The sequence below is a fragment of the Chaetodon trifascialis genome, chromosome 22 (genome assembly GCF_039877785.1).
Source record: "Chaetodon trifascialis isolate fChaTrf1 chromosome 22, fChaTrf1.hap1, whole genome shotgun sequence".
Lineage (NCBI taxonomy): Eukaryota > Metazoa > Chordata > Actinopteri > Chaetodontiformes > Chaetodontidae > Chaetodon > Chaetodon trifascialis.
The window spans coordinates 2,570,468-2,588,565 of NC_092077.1; the positions used below are offsets into that span (position 1 = coordinate 2,570,468).

Genomic DNA, 18,098 nt, shown 5'->3' on the forward strand with positions numbered 1-18,098 from the left:
AAAAAGAAAACTGCAGCCACAGATTTGGACATTTTCAAAGCTTTGCCTGCTCAGCAGAGTGACACTGCCTGACAGGAAACACAGGAAATAAATGGGCCATGAACACAAACTCAGAGCACAGACTCCAGCAGGGACAGGTCGATCAAATCTGAGCAAACCACACTCATACAGTTTTTAGGTGCTAAAATCTTAGTAAATAATACCTTAAATGATGTTTTTTTAATCTTGATTATATTTTATTTAGTACACTAATATTTAATGTTCTAAAGACACACTTAAGACTTGAACTAAGTTTTCAGGTGCTTCAAACTGTAGCAGGCCTCATTGGTAGGTGGTGTTTTGTGGTAGAAGTAGCACAAGAGGTAGTTATAGAGCTGGCAGGCTAGGACTGGTCCAGTAGGCCCTGGGGCAAAAATGAGGGCACCTATTGACCACACCACTTCTCCCACTTCTCTGTACATTAATTGTTTTAGTTAAGAATTAGTAATTAACTCATGGAAATTTGATTAAGCAGAAATGTATTCATGCATCTTTGAGTACCCTGAAAAGCGCTATATAAGAATAATGTATTATTATTATTATCATCATCATTATTATTATTATTCGCTGAAATATACCATATAAACAATACGTATATATCCTGTTAAAGTAATAGAAGCCTTAAGACTACATTTGCATTCAGGGCTTCTCTAAAAGACAGGACCTCAAGGTGCTAATCATTTCACTTTAGTGTAATGTGTTTTAGTGGATCACACAATAATAACAAATAACATTTCATAAATGACCACAAACTTGCCACATGATTAAACTAGCATGGCATTCAGACCACTGAGCCCCCAGAGCAGTTACATGCTTAGCCTAGTAATCCAGCCTTGGCCCTGCTTAAGTACATTTGACCTATAATATTTGTAATTTCAGGTCAAATTCAACATTCATATTGTTACTTGCCATCAACTATACAGAGGAACTTGAGTGCCAGCAGCAGGACAAACGGCAGTAGTGTTGCTTATGAATAGCAGTAATAAGGTAAGCACTGGTTGTTGATGATTGTTCAGTCAAATATCATGTAGCCTGGAAGCTAACACGGTGCTGCTCCAGACAGACTGGTGTTGATTGGTCCATGGACAGGCCTGCTGTACAGCAGCTGCCGTCATCCTTTCAAACGTGCTGGGGTTGCTGACTGCGCTCGCTGATCGCTCTACTCTCTCCCTCTGATGGACTGCGGTCTGGGCTGTGTCTGGATACATCAGGTACAGTTACACTTTCTAAATGAATCCCATAATTTGCTCTTGGTGAAGTCTGGCTTTGTATTTGTAAAAAGACTTCGGCTAAATGCAGCCACACGATTCTCTGTGTGTGCAGCTTTCGCTCCCCGTCCTTAGTCCATCGTTTAGTCTAGAGGGTGGGTTATGCAGTGAGGGTGTTTTCTGTGTAAAATATAGCCTACTGTGTACTTAACTCAAGACCTGAATACTGTTCTGATGTGTGTTGTGCATGTTGGTGTCGTCCTGCTCAGACGGATGGATGCTGAAGATCCGGGGCTAAGATGAGATAAGCGTCCTCTGTCTCCGCCGAGCTGCTGCAGCGCCGAGCACGCAGGAAAGACGTTGACACTGTAGGCAAAAACACCGGAATACAGGGATTCAACATTTTATTTCGCCAGTGAGTTGTGTCACCGGAAAGGTTTGCCTTCTATTTGCCACCTCGATAATGGTCCTGACGCTGCTTTCCAGAGGTGATGTGAGCTGAACTTGCGGGGAAGCCGCAGAGGAGCTGTCCGTCTGTCGAGGTGCTGATGCGGCTGTGACAGAAGCGAGCATGGCTGCCGGGAAGTTACTGCTCTACGCCGGGCTCTCTCTTTCTCTCTGCGCCCTGGGCATGCTGGCCGTGGCGATGTGTTCCGACCACTGGTACGAGACTGACGCAAGGAGGTACAGGGACCGGTGCCGAAGCTTTTCCAGCCGCCGCAAGGACCCGGGCTTCATTTACATCCCCAACAACAGCCTGCCGCTGCGGGCCAGCCGGAGCAGCCTGCCCCGCTGGGAGGAGAAGCTGCTGCTTGCCCGGAACCGGCGGCAGCTGTTCGCCATGAGCGCCGCGGACGAGTGCAGCAGGCAGTATAACTCAACCAACATGGGGCTGTGGAGGAAATGCCACCGGCTGGACTTCGATCAAGAAATCGAAGCCCTCGTCCAGAAAGGTAAGAATGAAATAAACAACTCAGGCAGGCTAAAGTTGTTGCAGAAACAGCAATTTGCACTTCAGACACCGACACGACGCGGATGTACTGTGACGTTTATCATATGAAAATCAATCAGCATTTTGTAGGGATTTTTCGTTTGACCAAAGGGCAGACAAGGGCATTGAGGTATTGTCTTGCTATTACCGAAGCAAATGTTTGTCCAAAGGCATGCAGAGGGTCGCTGTTTTGGCGTTGAGTAGGTATGAATGGCCTGTGGCTGCAGACTGCTTGTTGTCATGCTATTTTGCAGAAGAGAGGCGCATGTTAATTATGACGCTGAACATCAGCACGTACGCACCGTCCCCGTTATTCGGTATGACTATAGCTTTCTTTTAGTTTAAGTGCTGCTTGCCTGACCTTGCAACTGCCAATAATGACATAATCATTTAAGGGTGTATGGGCTCGCCATCAACCACTCAGCAGGAGACAGGAAGAGATGGGTGGTGGTGGTGGTGGTGGTGGGGGTGTGAGCTGTTTCTTTTCTTCTTTAAGGTCGAGTTCGGCATTCTACAAATGCTTTGCTTTGTTCAACAGAGAGCCATCACTTACTTCTACATCTTTACAGGCCTAACATGTATGGCTGGATTCAGGTGTGGGGTGACCCTGGGCATTAATGAGCAGGTGGAGTTCTGCTAACCCCCCATTCTCCCCTCATTCTGGACATGTGTACACTGTTCTGTATGCTGAAAGATGTATGCTAAGAGGGCGCACAGAGTAATTTAGGTATATGCAACTTTGAAGAACAGTATAACAGTCTTCAAATTAGATTTTGGCTCATTTTCAGGACCTTAATGGCATGACCCACATTAATGGGTGGTCACCCTCAGGAGGGGTGTGCAGTCAAGTCTTTTATCTGGTAAGATACCCAACATTTAGGAGCAGGTCCACAATATATAAAGACTTGATGCTTTTTTTGTGTTTGATATCATTGTGTTTATTTATTATTATTGTGCTTTATTTTGTGGCAGACATATTTGGGGTTTAAAAAAAATGCAATAACAGTATAACATAACAGTAATTTTTTAAAAACATAAACACATAATATGAACAACAATCTCATTATGAATCCCTTATATCTGTTATTGTAACCAAGATACTAACACAAATTGCCCCCCAAAACGAGATGCTGTTTAAAACATAGATAAAACAGAATGTCATAACCTGCTCATCCTTTTTCAGGTATGCTCGATTGAAACAGTACAAAGACAATATATGACTTTTTTTTTTTTTTTTTTTACCTCATCAACTTCATTGAGTTTTGCAAATATCTGCTTATTCTGAATTTGATGCCAACAACATCTTTCAAACAAGTTGGGATGGGAGCAACAAGGCTCAGTCGTTCACAAAGGATGGAGTGAGGTTCACCACTTTGTGAATGATTGTGTAAAGGATATTATTACATGAGCTCAGGAACATTTCACAAAACCATTTTAATTAAACACAGTTCATCTACAAATGACTGTTTTTATGTATGGTTTGCACAGTGTCCCAACCTTTTTGGAATCAGGGTTGTATATACTGAGCATACACATACACTCTGAACTGTCATTTTACAGTGTAAAAGTCAACTTGTCAGTGGTCTGATGGACAAACTCTGTAATGGAAACATTGTTTCTAAATGACCTCAAATTTAGTTTACCAATTCTTACCGCGAGTTGATCAAACACAATAAAGAAGCTTAATACAAAGCAACTTTTTTTCTTTTTTACATTTTATGATAAACATTTAATCAGGTGGCTCCCAAAATTATATAAATGTGGCAGTTTAATTTTTACCTGTTAATTGATGCAATTAAAAGTCATAAAACAAAAAGCACAATTCCTGTTCCTAGAAATGTTAAAATGTCATAAAATCTACTGCTGACAAAGCTTCAATATAAGTTTCCATTTATGCCCCTGTGATTCATAATAATACACACATCATGTATTAAAAAGGCAGGGTGGCTGAGGTTCCTGATGGAAGTTACTGGTCTTAGTCCAAGCTGGAAGAAGAGAAGGTGTGTATACACCCTGGATGCTTGTGTGTGTGTGTGTGTGTGTGTGTGTGTGTGTGTGTGTGTGTGTGTGTGTGTGTGTGTGTGTGTGTGTGTGTGTGTGTGTGTGTGTGTGCTGCAGCAGCAGCAGCAGCTGTGCCTTCCTTTGAGGATGCCTCAATGGCCTTGATGGCCTACCATCTGCAGTAATGGGCAGTCCACAGTCAGTGTGCTCAGTGATCAGATGAATGCCTCTATAGAGAGGTCTGATCTATTCCAGCTCTCAGCTCCATCAGCATGGAAAAGTACAGCGTGGTTTGTCATCATGATGCATCTGACAATAACTTCACACTGAAGGGTCAATAAGGATGGAACTGTGGAGATTAACACTATTTATCTCTTGTGTGCTCTACATGTGCAGTCAATCTGTTCTCATTCCCACGTCATCAAATACTGATGCTTTGTCTCGCCCCTCAGCATGTCATACACATGCACATGGATATTTGGTGCATCTGTATGAGATGCAGAGAGGCGTGAATAGTGTTGCCGGATGTACAATTAATTGTTGTATTTGTATGATGATTTTGCCCTCTGTACTATCACTATGTTTGATCCAATCTGCCTGACTGAACATGCATTTGGTTAGTTGAATATTTTAAATGAAGCTTGGCAAAAAAAAAAAAGTCTGTGTCCGCTGCAGATCTGAGACGAGCCCCCGCCACTACCAAGGTCTCTTTGACTTGTATAGTGTTTAAGCTAGCTGAGTGTATTCTGCCTGTGTTGGCTAAAAAGAGGAAAGAATAAAAGTCTGGCTCTGGATGAAACATTATTGGTGAGATATTTCATATTCAGTATTTGTGATGTCATAGGCTTGTCATAGATGCCAGCTATCTGGCCTTTTTCAAAAATAGCATTGTTCGTTACTGCTTGCGCTGTAGATTACTTTGTCTGCTTGGTTACTGTAGTAACGGCAGGCCACAAATTGTTTGCAAACTAGTTTGTTGTTGGGTGTGGGTTGTTTATGTGGCTTGATTACAAAGACTATAGCTGTGTGGCTGTCTGGGTGTCCAAAATCACTGAATGTCAAACTGTGTATTCATTTACATTCTATCTTTGGTTTCCTGCCGTGTGAGTTTAGTCTGGCTTGCTTTTTATTCTTTATCTGACTGAGGCTTGAGCAAATTATTGGTAAAATCCATGATGCTGACCATGTGTTCAACAGTGGTTCTGGATCCATAATAACACTACATCTGTGTTTATGTATCTCTTCTCATGTGACCTCTCTCCTGCCAAACATGCTTGGTGTAAACAGCCAGTGACTCAGAGGTTTAACAGAACACAACTCCTTTGAATTTAGAGTAGCTTTCACTAACAATTAATTTTAAGCTGTGTGTCCTGTCTGCTGTTAACATGTGCTGTTGAGAGAATGCAGATCTTATTTTTTTAGGGATTTTGGGAGGTTGAAGATCAGACCAGAGCACCTCAAAGCTTCCTGTCCACTGCTTCATTTTAATTCCATTTTAATCTCCAGAGTGTAATCACAGGCTTAGATATTGAATGACTTCTATCTACACCCACTAACTAGCCTCACACTGCTCTTTCATAATGACTCCACATTCTCATATGTACTCTTATGACACACGACTTGATTACTGTTTGCACTATTTACTGGCCTCCCGAAAAAAAAAAAACACTGAGAGACTTCAGCTCATTTAAAACTCTGCAGCTTGACTATTAACCAGAACCAAGAGGAACTGAGCATTAGTCCAGTTTTAGCTGCTCTGCACTGGCTTCCTGTAACATTTGGAATTGGTTTTAAGGTTGTCCTTCTTGTATACAAAGTCCTTAATGAGCTAGGACCAAGCTACACTGATAAATGTCTTGTTCAGTGTTTGCTTTCAAGAACACTGTGATCATCTGCTGCTGGGGTATTGGAGGTTTCCAGCAACAGCTGAAAGAAAATTAAGGCTGCAGCCTTTGTCAAATACACCCCAAAGCTCTGGAACACACTACGTATAGATATCAGGGAAGGAAACTCTCTGAATAGTTTGAAAAGAAAGCTAAAGCTATGACCTTCTGATACAGAATTGAAACTTTTGCACTTGGCCTCACACTTATGCACTGCTGTACTTCTTTTAAATTGTTGCATTTTCATTCTATTTACAATTTTTAATGTAATTTAATTCTTACAGTTCTTCTCTACAGTTATTAGCCACATATCGAAACCCTGATGAGTCATTTCCTGTCCATTTGAATAAGATAAGGCTGTTCTTATATGAATAAACATGATACTTGTTATGTTTCTGGAATTAATCACAATCCATAAGCACGTGTCATATCTCTGTACACAGATCAATTCTGATTCACTTTCTCATTTAACTTATTTAACAATTTTAAATCTCCAATCTCTCCATACACATCTTTCTCTCTGGCATGGCCACTAATGAAACTTCAGCTGTTAGTTTGTGGCCAGATCAAGAATGTCCATTCATCTCCTCATCTGCAAGGCATCTTCAAAAAGCACAAGCTGCAATCAGTATGTAGATTTATGGAAGCAGGAGGGTGAGTGAGAGAAGCAGTGGTAGCAGGTCACCACAAAACACTAAACCCTTCATTTTCAGTTTGCCAGTAATAGTATGAGAGTAATGGTGTGTTTGTGTATATGGAGTGGGAGAGTGTGGTTTATTCGAACAGTGATAGAGGGATGATGACCAGTGCTTTCTATTGTCAAATCCAATGACAAGACCCAACAATGAGAGTGTCATGCTAACACGTATTGTGTGTGTATCCAAGCCTGATATATCTTCCTCCTCTGCACCATATAACTCTGCTGTTGTCCAAAAACTATTAAAAACACATCAATGACCCACGACATTGCACTTGGTGACATGCTCCTTTATTACAGCACACAGGCACACACACACTGTACTTTATTTTGACTCAGTCCCACATACACTGTCTTGCTGCCCCAAATGCTCACTGGATCACCAAGTAAATTTGCTGTTGAAAATAGCCTCCTACAAATGCACCGTTTCCTCCTGTTTGAAAAAAATGACAGTTGGCAATTAGAAATTACTGAGCTTTTTTAAAAAATAAACTAGATATTTGCGAGGTGAAATGTTCAGATCTGATCTTCAGTAGGAACCAACAGGTTTGGAACTGAAAGCCACAGAGATGGTAGGACAGTCAGAAAGTATTGAGAGAAAGACTAACACATTGTTGTTTTTGTTATTAAAAGTATATGAGATTGAAACCTCTCCACTTTTGACTTAGCACTCACAGAAATGTTGGTGTTCTGGTTTTTAATGTGGCCACCCTCTCCTCTAAAGAGGTCCCTGCCATACCAGCATCTAATTGTTGGTGTTCATTCACTATACAACGTGTGTTGATAATCCGAACAGTTGGCATATGTTTGCTTGGTTTCTGATTCCGTGACTGGGCACGATATGTGACCTCCTGCTGCAGGAGCGGCTGACTGATTCTCACTGTGTTTGTCACAAGGAAAACCTCCTGGAAAGAGAAAGAGTAAAATAAAACAGCAGCAGAGAGACATCAAGTACAAAGTGGTTTGGGACAAAGAATGAGAAGGAAGAGAATAAATAAGGGCGGAAAGCCAAGGATGGCTGAGGACACGAGGATGTCAGAGAGCAGCGGATTACACAGAAAGGAGTGGGGGTGGGGGGTGGCTGGGGAGGCGGGCCCTCCTCATCTTGCGCCATCTGTTGCCGGTCTGTGAGGAAAAGGCTTTTCAGGTCCTGATCAAGACATTCACAGTCCTGTCCAAGCAGAAAGAGCAGGGAGAGAGGCCCTGGATTTTATTACCTTGCTCCCTAGGGGCCCTGTATCATGGGGAGGGCTAAATTAGACACTGTGTGAGGCTAAAGGTGCCTCATAGGTTCCCTGCCAATGAGCCCACTGGCAAAGCTGTTCTTCTTGGAGGGCAGGCTTCTAGTTTGACGTGCTGGTAGATCATTATTGGGAGAAGTTAGCTGAGAGCATAAATTTGCCTTTGATGTTTAATTATAGTGACAATGAAATTAAAAAGACTTTTTTTCTTTCAACTTTTTATCTAATTATCTGTTTTGTGATGAAGACATCTTATGTGGTGATGTAGACATTTTATTGACCATCATGGTGTTTTTGGAAGTTGAATCTCTAAAATTTGTATAGTGTATATTATTAGTAAAGTATATATAATAATTTCTGTACCATGGCAAACATCTGGGATGTCAGACATCCAAAATACAGTAAATACAGTTATCACTTTTTTGACTTGAGATTTTTATCTTAATAAAATCATAATTCTTTAGCTTATTAAAGTTAACAAAAGCACTTCATGTTTGTCTCAAAGTTACTTTTCAAGACAGTCAGAGCACAGTTGAGGCAGGAGTATGTCTGAAAGGAACTAGTCTGTACATTTGTAATGTTCAACCACAAAACCCTGAAAGTCTGCTCTGAACAGCTGCTGCTGTTATAGAGAGAGGTTTAACATGGTGTATCAAGAAGGCCCACGCTCTCGGGACAGTCTTTCCTGGAAGGAATTCATGGTGTTGCACTATGTTGTACATACAAAAAGTGACCAATAATAATGTAAAATGTACAAGACTGTCAGTCCCTTTCATAAATTGTCGGATAGGGTCCCTTCAGATCCGATATTTGAGAGGGCTTTCAGACACTGTTTGGTGATGGATGAGCACTTTGTTTGAAGCAGAATGAGGCCTTAAAAGGACACTTTTGGTCACACTTAAATGAGTAAAGCACAAGTCATTATGCAAATCATGTAGTCAGCAATAGTGATTCAAACTGAGGAGAATCTGTTCCATTGTTCTTTTTCAGATACTGACAATCAAGGTTAAAACACATCCACTTATTAATTTGTGTCCACTTGTGTACATTTCTTACTGTGTAGTTTCTCAATGGAAGTATCACTTCACAGTGAATATGGACAGGAGAAATGATTTCAGTGACCCACAGACACACTTGGGGCATGTTTGTGTTGTGTTCAGATGAACTGTATCCTTTAATCTCTGAATCAGCAGCCAGGTTGTAAGGCAGAGGAATTATAGTGAGGTTATTTATGTGTGACATGGTTTGTTCTGGCCACAGCAGATGACACAGGGGTTCACTTGTCTTCCTGGAGACAGTTAAATTATTCAGACACATGTGGCAGCACTATCTGCTCATTAGTGCTCCTGCAGTCTGCAGCCCAGCTGAGGAGACTGACTGACTGTCTGCTAGCTGCTACAGTACAGCCATTTACACCCCAGACCAGTGAAACACAATCCAGACTGCATTTTCATCAGGTTCAATCATACCATCCAGCCAAATATGACTGTTAACTATTCTCTAAGTTATGCTAAGTGCACTTGACCTCATTAAATTGTTATGGTTTTCAGGCTTTGCTTTGTCGGTTTTCTGTTTTATCTTGAAGGTTGCTCTACTGCTGTGTCATGTTTTGTTTTACTTCCTGTCTTTATGTGTTTTCATTAGTTAGACTCTTGTATAATATTCAGTCTATGTGTTTTCTTTCAGGACATCTGCTTTAGTTGCTTCTGGTATTCTCACCTGAGTTCCTCATATTAGTTTGATTTTATCTTTATTTTTTGGTATTTCATATTTGTTCTCGGAGATGCCTTAACGTGTTTCAAGATTATCAGCTTGCCATTTTCCTGGTGGGATTTTGGAGTTACACAGGATGTCTAGAGGCACCTCACTCACTTCTGGGTTGTACTAACTCTCCTCAGACTTAGCTGCCCAGCTAGCAGCCTAAGCCTCAGTCTCAGGTTCCGAGCACCCAGATTGCTTGCCTTCAGCATGCCAGCCTCCAGCCTTCACTCCTGCCTGCTAACCTCTAGTCTGTTAGCCTTCGGTCTGCTAGTCACCAGATAATTTGCCACGTGTTATGAAATAATGGTTGAGCAAAAAACAAGATGAGAACCCAGAGATGCATACTCAACAAAAAGGCTGAGTGATTTATTACCAAGCAAACAAAATCCACTAAGTCCAAAATCCAAAAACAAAAGCAATACCAGGAAAACAACAAACTTTTAACAAAGCGAAACCAAGGACTAGACCCGAATACTCACTATAATCATGGGAAACAAGGAATGCCACACATAAGGGCTGATGCCACAAAGACAAAGGAAACACACAGACTTAGATAGACAGGGACCTAATCAGACTCAGGTGAACACAGTCACACAATCACAAGGGTGGGAAAATACAGGAAGTGAAGTAAACTAAGACACATGAGGGATGGCTAACAAAATAAAACAGGAACTAACAACAAAATAGTCTAGATCCTAACACCTGCAGCCTGCTCCCTTCCAGCCTGTCCCTCATCCTGCTAGCATCCAGCTTACTAGCACTTAGTCAGTACCTCAGAATGCTAGCCTCCAGGTGAATAGCCTCCAGTCTGCATTCCAGTTTGCTGGTACCTTCAGCAAGCTAGCTCCAAGCCTCCAAATGTCCAGTTCCAGCATTACACTGTTAAAGGAGAAATCTGCCACTTTTTGTGTGGATATACAAGACAAGTGATGCAAGAAGGAAAATTTGTTTTTGAGTGGCATCTAGAGCATTAATCTTGGATACCAAGAGATGGAGACTAGAAATCCCAACTGATATAGCCTGTAATTCACATCACTGGTTGTCGGAAGAACCGTGAATTTTAAAGCAGTGCTCCAGAGACACAGAGAGCATTAAAAAAATCTGTCATTGTCTCACATCCCTAATTCAAATAGAATTGTGAAAGGTTGAAAATTGACAAAGTGTCCCTTTAAGATAAACTGGTTTGTATTTTCAGGAGGTGACAGAGTAATATCTTGATCACTATGTCTTACACACTGTTAGTATAATGTATGTCTTGAAGCTTCGATTCTATTACTCTATTCTGCTTTCGTGATTCAATTCAAAATCGATTCTAATTCAATTAATAGAAAAATGGATGGGGGCTATTTTCAGGCTCTTATTCCACTGTGTGATAAAATATTCACTGGTGTTTTATTCCACTAACTTGCAATGTGAAAAATAACTGACAGTTAAGTTAAATGGTCTTGATTAAACTCAATATCTGAGACACAGAGAAAAGCAGAAAACATATGAGCGCGTGTAGCTTTAAAAAAAAAAGAAAAAACTGCATTATTTTGGAAGCATGTTAGTCTTCTGCCTGTATGAGAATACTAAACTGAAGATGTTGTGCTCTCCAACATCACTAGCTATATCTTTTGTAAATCAGAAGTTGGCTGTCATACTGGAAGCCAGAAGTCACCGGTTAATACAGTCAGATTCAAGTGTCTACCTTTAAGTCTGCCAATTTACATTGCATGAATTAATATATTAACGTTCTGTCTTAACTATGAAATGAGTGCAAAAAGATCAGAAAATGTACTTGTGTAAGGTCTCTGAATCCATTTCTAATATGACATTTATGCTAGTTTAATGACTTAACTTGTTTCCTCTGCCATTTTACTTTTATTTTTTAACCATCATTACTAGCTCAGAGAATGGCAAAATCTTCCCTGAGAGTAGCCAAGTTGGCTGTTCATTCAATCCAGCATATTTGCATTATGTGGCATTTTGTCTCAATCTTTTTTTTTGTTCCAGAGAGAACAGAATACATAAAGTATATCATGGTCATGTAGTAATATGAGAAAGTCTTTCAAAGGAAATGGAAAATATATTAACACGCATATGATGACAGCAGCTTAACATGCAGTGGATACTTTTGATTCCCATTTGGATGTCTGTTTGAAAAGGCCAGAGAGCAGCTCTGGCTTGGAGACTTACTCATCATGTAGTTGGTCTGACTCCTATAACCACAGGCAGAGTAGATGGAGAAAGTCAGAGAGAGAGAGAGAGATGAGGAGGAAGAAGCATGATGTGGTTTGCTTCCACACAGCCACACAGCCACGCAGCCAACATAAATGTTTGATGACCTCATGCTCTCTCCCACTAACCAGCCATGGCAGTACGCACACACACAGCTCTCCACACAGAGCATGTGCAGCCCCAGGACAGCCACCTTTTATAGCTGATGCATGTGCATACTAACACACACAAGACAGATAATACCCACTTAGATGGGTAAATTGTATACCACACACAGCACACATGTACAAAGAACATTATTTATCCAACATAAATAATAAATTATGCACTCAGTGCACTTCCCCTTCAACATTGTATCTTGTCAGTGTGCATGGATATGATACACATAGAGTACATGACGAGGATGCTGTTGCCTTAGAAGGATGAAGCTTTGAATAAAATGATCTTAAACCAGTATGGTAATCTTGTTTTGTCTCTATAATTAATTAAAGCAACAGCAACACATCACTAACTGAAGAAAAAAACAAAAAACGAGCCCATTAGACACAAGATATCTTTATGATTGCTGGCCAAATTTCCATGAAGTTTGTGATTGCTATTAATCCTTAGCCTGCTTCCACACCTCCAAATTTCTGCACTATGTTGTCTACAATATGTCCAAATATTTCAGTATTTGAAATGTGCCAGAGTGAGAATCCATTCAACACAAAATGAACTGTTGATTATTGGTGCATGTTGTACGTCAGACAGAAACAGCAACTCTTAAATTAACATATACTCTATGTTCAATCAATGCAGGGGTGCTGGAACTCAGTCACAGTTGGGGGTGTTGGGTGAGAACACTTTACACTATAACATATAGAAACACCAACATACTGTATGTCAAGGCAGCCACAGTCAGTGCAGAAGAACAGCAAGGACATGAAGAGAGAGAGACAGCACTTGGACACGGGAGATGTGACCCATAACCAGTTCATCGTAGTTTACAATGATGCAGCGCAGTGAGGATACAGACGTTTCATAGAGGAGACAAGTGTATGTAACACAGATCTGTTTGTTTGTCACTGTTAACAGAGACTCCAGTCTGCAGTGTGGCTCTTATACTTCACTGATAAACCACAGAACTGTAGAGTTACATTAGGCTCCATGAGTTTTTATATCACATCGACATCTCTCTCTCTCTCTCTCTCTCTCTCTCTCTCTCTCTCTCTCTCTCTCTCTTTCTCTGCTGCAAGCCTGCATCACTTTTTTTCAATTGATGGTTTTTATAAAGCCTGTTTTTTTTTTTTACAAACTGCTTCTCAGTTGATTTGGTGACCCCCATGATCTTTGCTTTGGGGATCTGGTCAAACACACAAAAAAATATATGAAAAGATGTGCACATAGGATGAAACCTTTTCATTTTAATCACAATACATTTCCTCTAGCACTGCCCTGTCATCCTAGATCATCAGAGCTATGTGGAAAATCAAATTCTGTCGTTTAACACAAGGTCAAACATAATTTTACTGAACTATATTTATTTATTTATCTGCCTAATCTTATCTATCTGCCACAAGGAGCTCACCAGAAAAAAAAAAAAAAAAAATCATTATAAGCATGATTGATCATACTGAGACTGGACCTCATCTGTCATAATTAATGGTCAACAGGTAGAAACAGGACAAAAGGTAGGTGTCTTGCACTGAGGGTTGTGGCCATGTTTCACTCACTTCCTGTAATGAGGAACTGATTGAATCCACAACAGAGCGTCTGTTTAACTCCTTTTCAGTTACTGATGTGAGAGAAAATCCCTCCACTTGTGTTGACGTGCATACGGGTTGCCGTGGTTATCCAATTAATCTTGAATGATTGTGTAGATTACTTGTAGATCACTTCCTTAACAGATCGGAATCAGGAAAGAAAAAGTTGGAATGTGCGTCCCTGCTGCCTCCATGTAGTCCTTTGATCAGTCTGCAGTCTGCTATTCAAACCATGACCAACCAAGACATACTTCCCCTTTTTAGATAACCATTTGCAATACGAATAGCAGTAATATGGCATTTTCATCTAAATGAATACCACTCTATTCTATTTTCTACTGTCTGTGTCTAATAGCAGGATTACAACAATCTCATTATCATTCAAAACTTTTCAGAATAGAATAGAATAGCTTTAATTCTCATTGTACATAAAAATACAATGAAATGCATTGTGTTGTGCCTGAATCTCATGACAGTAATAACTAAACAAACACACAGTTCCTTTCATACACTACAATACATGTAAAGAATATACATATTCTATCAGTCATGTAAAAGACAGGAGGATCCCTGGCTCTGTGAATGGATAATGATTAAAAAGTTAATAGTAAACACTAGTGCAAGCATGCAGTCAAGATATCAGTTCAGTTTGAATCTCAGCAGCATTAGTAGTCCCATTATTGCACAAGATGTCCCATTATTGAACATTATTGACTTTTGAGGTAGTAGCTCGTCTGAAGTTTGATTTTGTTTAGTTCACTTACAGCCCTTAGAAGCTGTTTTTTGGGGGGTCTGGTGGCACGCATGTTCAGTGATTGTATCGCCTTCCAGAAGGTGACAGACAGAATAGGGAATTACAAGGGTGGGATGCATCCTCCAGGATGGTGTTGGCCCTGCGGAGACAACGAGTCTTAGAAATGTCCTCCAGAGAGGGCAGTAGAAGTCCAATTATTTTTCCTGCTGTTCTAACAGTGCTTTTGTAGTTTTTTGCTATCTGCCTCAGTGCAGTTTGCATACCAAGCTGTCAGACAGTATGTTCGGGCGCTTTCTATGCAGCATTGGTAGAAGGCTCTGAGCAGCTCTGCAGACAGGTGGTTCTTCTTCAGTGTGTGTAGGACATAGAGTCGCTGCTGTGGCATTTTGACAAGGGCCAAGTTGTTGACAGTCCATGTGGGGTCTTCACTAATGTAAGTCCCCAGGAAGCAGCGAACCCTCTCCACCTCCTCTCCCCCGACAAGAGGAGTGTGGTCCTCATGGTATCTCCTGAAGTCGATGATGAGTTCTTTTGTCTTTTTTATGTTGAGTGTAAGGTTTTTGTCCACCAGTCTGTCAGCTTGCCTATTTCCTCACGGTAGTGGGTTTCATTGTTGTCTGAAGTCAGTCCCACCACTGTTGTACTGTCGGCAAATTTGATTATTGTGTTAGTTGGGTGTGTGGAAATACAGTCAAAGGTGTAGAGTGAATACAGCAGTGGACTGAGGACACAGACCTGCGGCACCCCAGTGTTGGTGGTTAGACTGAGAGAGAGCTGTGTACCAAATTTGACTGTCTGTGAAAGAAAGTCTTCAATCTGCATACAGAGGGATCAGTTGAAACCCAGGCCAAGCAGTTGACCAGCCTGCTGGGGATGATGGTATTAAAAGCTGAGCTGTAGTCGATAAAAAGCATTCTCACATATGTCCCATTCTTGTCAAGGTGTGTGAGTGCTGCGTGGAGGGTAGTAGCAATAGCATCCTCTGTGGATCGGTGTGCTCTGTAGGTATAGTGATGCTGGTCGAAGTTGTCAGGGAGACTGGATTTAATGTGTTTTAAAACCAGTTTTCAAAACATTTTGTGTTTATGGCAGTGAGTGCTACCCATCTCTAATCATTTAAATAGGTGATGTTGCTCTGTTTGGGCACTGGGATGATTATGGCAGACTTGAGGCAGGTGGGTATGGTGGCCTGGGACAGTGACAAATTAAAAATGTCTGTGAATACCTCTGCAAGCTGGTGGGTGCAGTCTCTGATCACTCTCCCTGGTATTCTGTCTGCCCCCCCTGCTTTCTGTACATTCACAGAGCTAAAGATCCTCCTTAGCTCATGTGTCTGCAGAGTCAGAGGAGGGTGAACAGCATCCAGTAGGGGTGTTGCTGAGTCAGGTCCACTCTCTGCCATTTCAGAGTGAGTAAAAAAGTGGTTAAGCTCCTTTGCGAGTTGTGTATTGCTTTCTAACGGTGGTTGCTGATTTCCCTTGCAGTTGGTTATGTGCTAGATGCCTTGCCACATAAGTTCTGGTTCTAAGTTGGAGAAGTGATCCACAATTTTATTTCTGTGCGCGGACTTGGCCTGCTTGACGCCCTTCTTCAGGTTGTCACTCATGTAGTAGAGCCTGCACCTCCTTGCTCATCCAGGGTTTCCTGTTTGGGAAAACTCTTATGCAAGTGTTTGTTGTTATGTTTTCAAGGCAGGTCCTGTGGGGTATTCCAGAAAGCGGGTTATGTGAAAACTCAGAGTAAGTTAACCCTGAGATGAGGGAAACTCTGAGTTATCCATTCCAGAAAGAGATAACTGAAACTCTGTCAGTCACCAAGTTACAGACTCTGTGAACATAATATGCTCGCTGGCAGGTTTACTATAAGAAACCCTGAGTTTCTACCTGTCTCCTCCCACATGAAGAAAGCTGTTAGACATGGATTGCACATTCATTCCCATTCTGATGTCCCATCATTTAAAGAGGAATATCGGTTCGAATGCTACCACTTTTCATCAAACGGTATTTATTAGGATTATTAGGATCAACTACAAACACACTAACTCAAACTTTAATACAATAATAGATTTATTTGCACAAAATTAGTCAATACATAAAAGTTCTGGGCCCATAAAAGAGGTCAACTAAACAGAACTTAACTCAGGCTATTATAACTCAAACAGACTAAACTGACCAAACAAAGACTAAATCTACCCAACAAACCGCACACAAAGGGGAACATACTGGCTGATCAGACCATTTGAAAAACAAAGGGGGTAAGAAAACAAACATTATTAACTAGACTACAAGTAAACCAAAACAAGACAACTAGTCTGTCAGTCGGAATGTGTTAATAACTAAGCCTAAACCAAAACACCAAAAACCTTACTATAATTTAAAGAAATAAAGAAAATCCTATACTAAACCTTTCTCATCCCACCTAATTCTGCAGGCATTTGGTACAGTCTCATTGGCCTCTTCCTGTATTTAACAGCTCTGTTCACTCAACCACATCCGTTGCTCAGGTCTGGCAAGATGTCCCTCCAGCGACAGATAAACCCTCAAAATTGGTAAATTCATGCCAGCTGTGTGGCAGCAGTTGCAGCCATCACAGAGACAAAAAGAAAAATGTAAGGATGTGAGAGCTTCTCAATGTGTTGGCAGGAGAATATTTCTGAGCAATGTGGCTTATGTGAAAGACTTCATTTTAATGAATCTGGCCCACAGAAATGTCACACACTGATGACACATAGCATACTCAGATGCACACATCAACCCTGTAGCTTTAGTGACTTCACTCAGTACATTTAACCCACACTGCCAGGCAGTGTCATGGCAGTGTGACATCTCCATGGAAACAAAGGTGTCCTGGGCTTGTGATTGGCAGTCAGAGGCTTTATGGAGATGAGTGGGCTGGAACAGAAGGCATATATCTGACACAAGCTGGAGGAATGAACCCACCAACTCACTATTTGGAAGATGAATTAGTTTTGCTTGTAACATTCAGACTACATGCATACATTTACTCACTCTGCACCTACAAATTATAGTTTGACTGAGGAACATCTTGTTGATCACCTCTGGTCATAGATGCAAAGGCCCAGATTTTATTTATTCATTTATTTATTTGACATGGAGGAGGTGTTCCTTTGGCCAAGTGGTGCTTTTGCCTTACCTATTATAGAAACTAGTAACAATGGAAGTCACTTTGGGTGGTTGGCTGAGTTCTGTGACACGTTCGTGAAAATCCATGCTTCAGCCAGGATGCATTGTAAACAGTCAAACAGAAACAGGAAAACAAGGATGCAATTTAAAGCTTTAAATGAAATGGAGACTGAAGTGACCAGCTGTAATGTGACAATGAGGTGACAGTCAACAGAAAATATCAGACTTACCACAAGTGTGTGCCTTCCACCATACTTATGAGAAGGTAAGTAATGTGAATCCACACCCATGTACCACCAGAAGTGACAGTGACCAAAAAAGGTGAATAGCTTATACAATTAATAAGCAACATACAAACATATTTATGGCTCCTACACCTATACCATGATGTGTTTGGGTGAACTTGAGTTTATCAAAG

General features: G+C 41.0%; 1 protein-coding gene across 1 annotated transcript in view; it reads left to right on the forward strand.

The window, feature by feature from the left end:
• Nucleotides 1–1,054: 1,054 nt before the first annotated feature.
• The window catches only part of tmem178bb (transmembrane protein 178Bb), a 209,913-nt gene continuing 192,869 nt past the window's right edge, over nt 1,055–18,098 (forward strand). The window contains exons 1-2 of the mRNA XM_070992069.1: nt 1,055–1,250; nt 1,517–2,200. Of these exons, the coding sequence (XP_070848170.1) occupies nt 1,819–2,200 (382 nt within the window). The 5' untranslated portion in view covers nt 1,055–1,250; nt 1,517–1,818. The remainder of the gene's footprint in view (nt 1,251–1,516; nt 2,201–18,098) is intronic.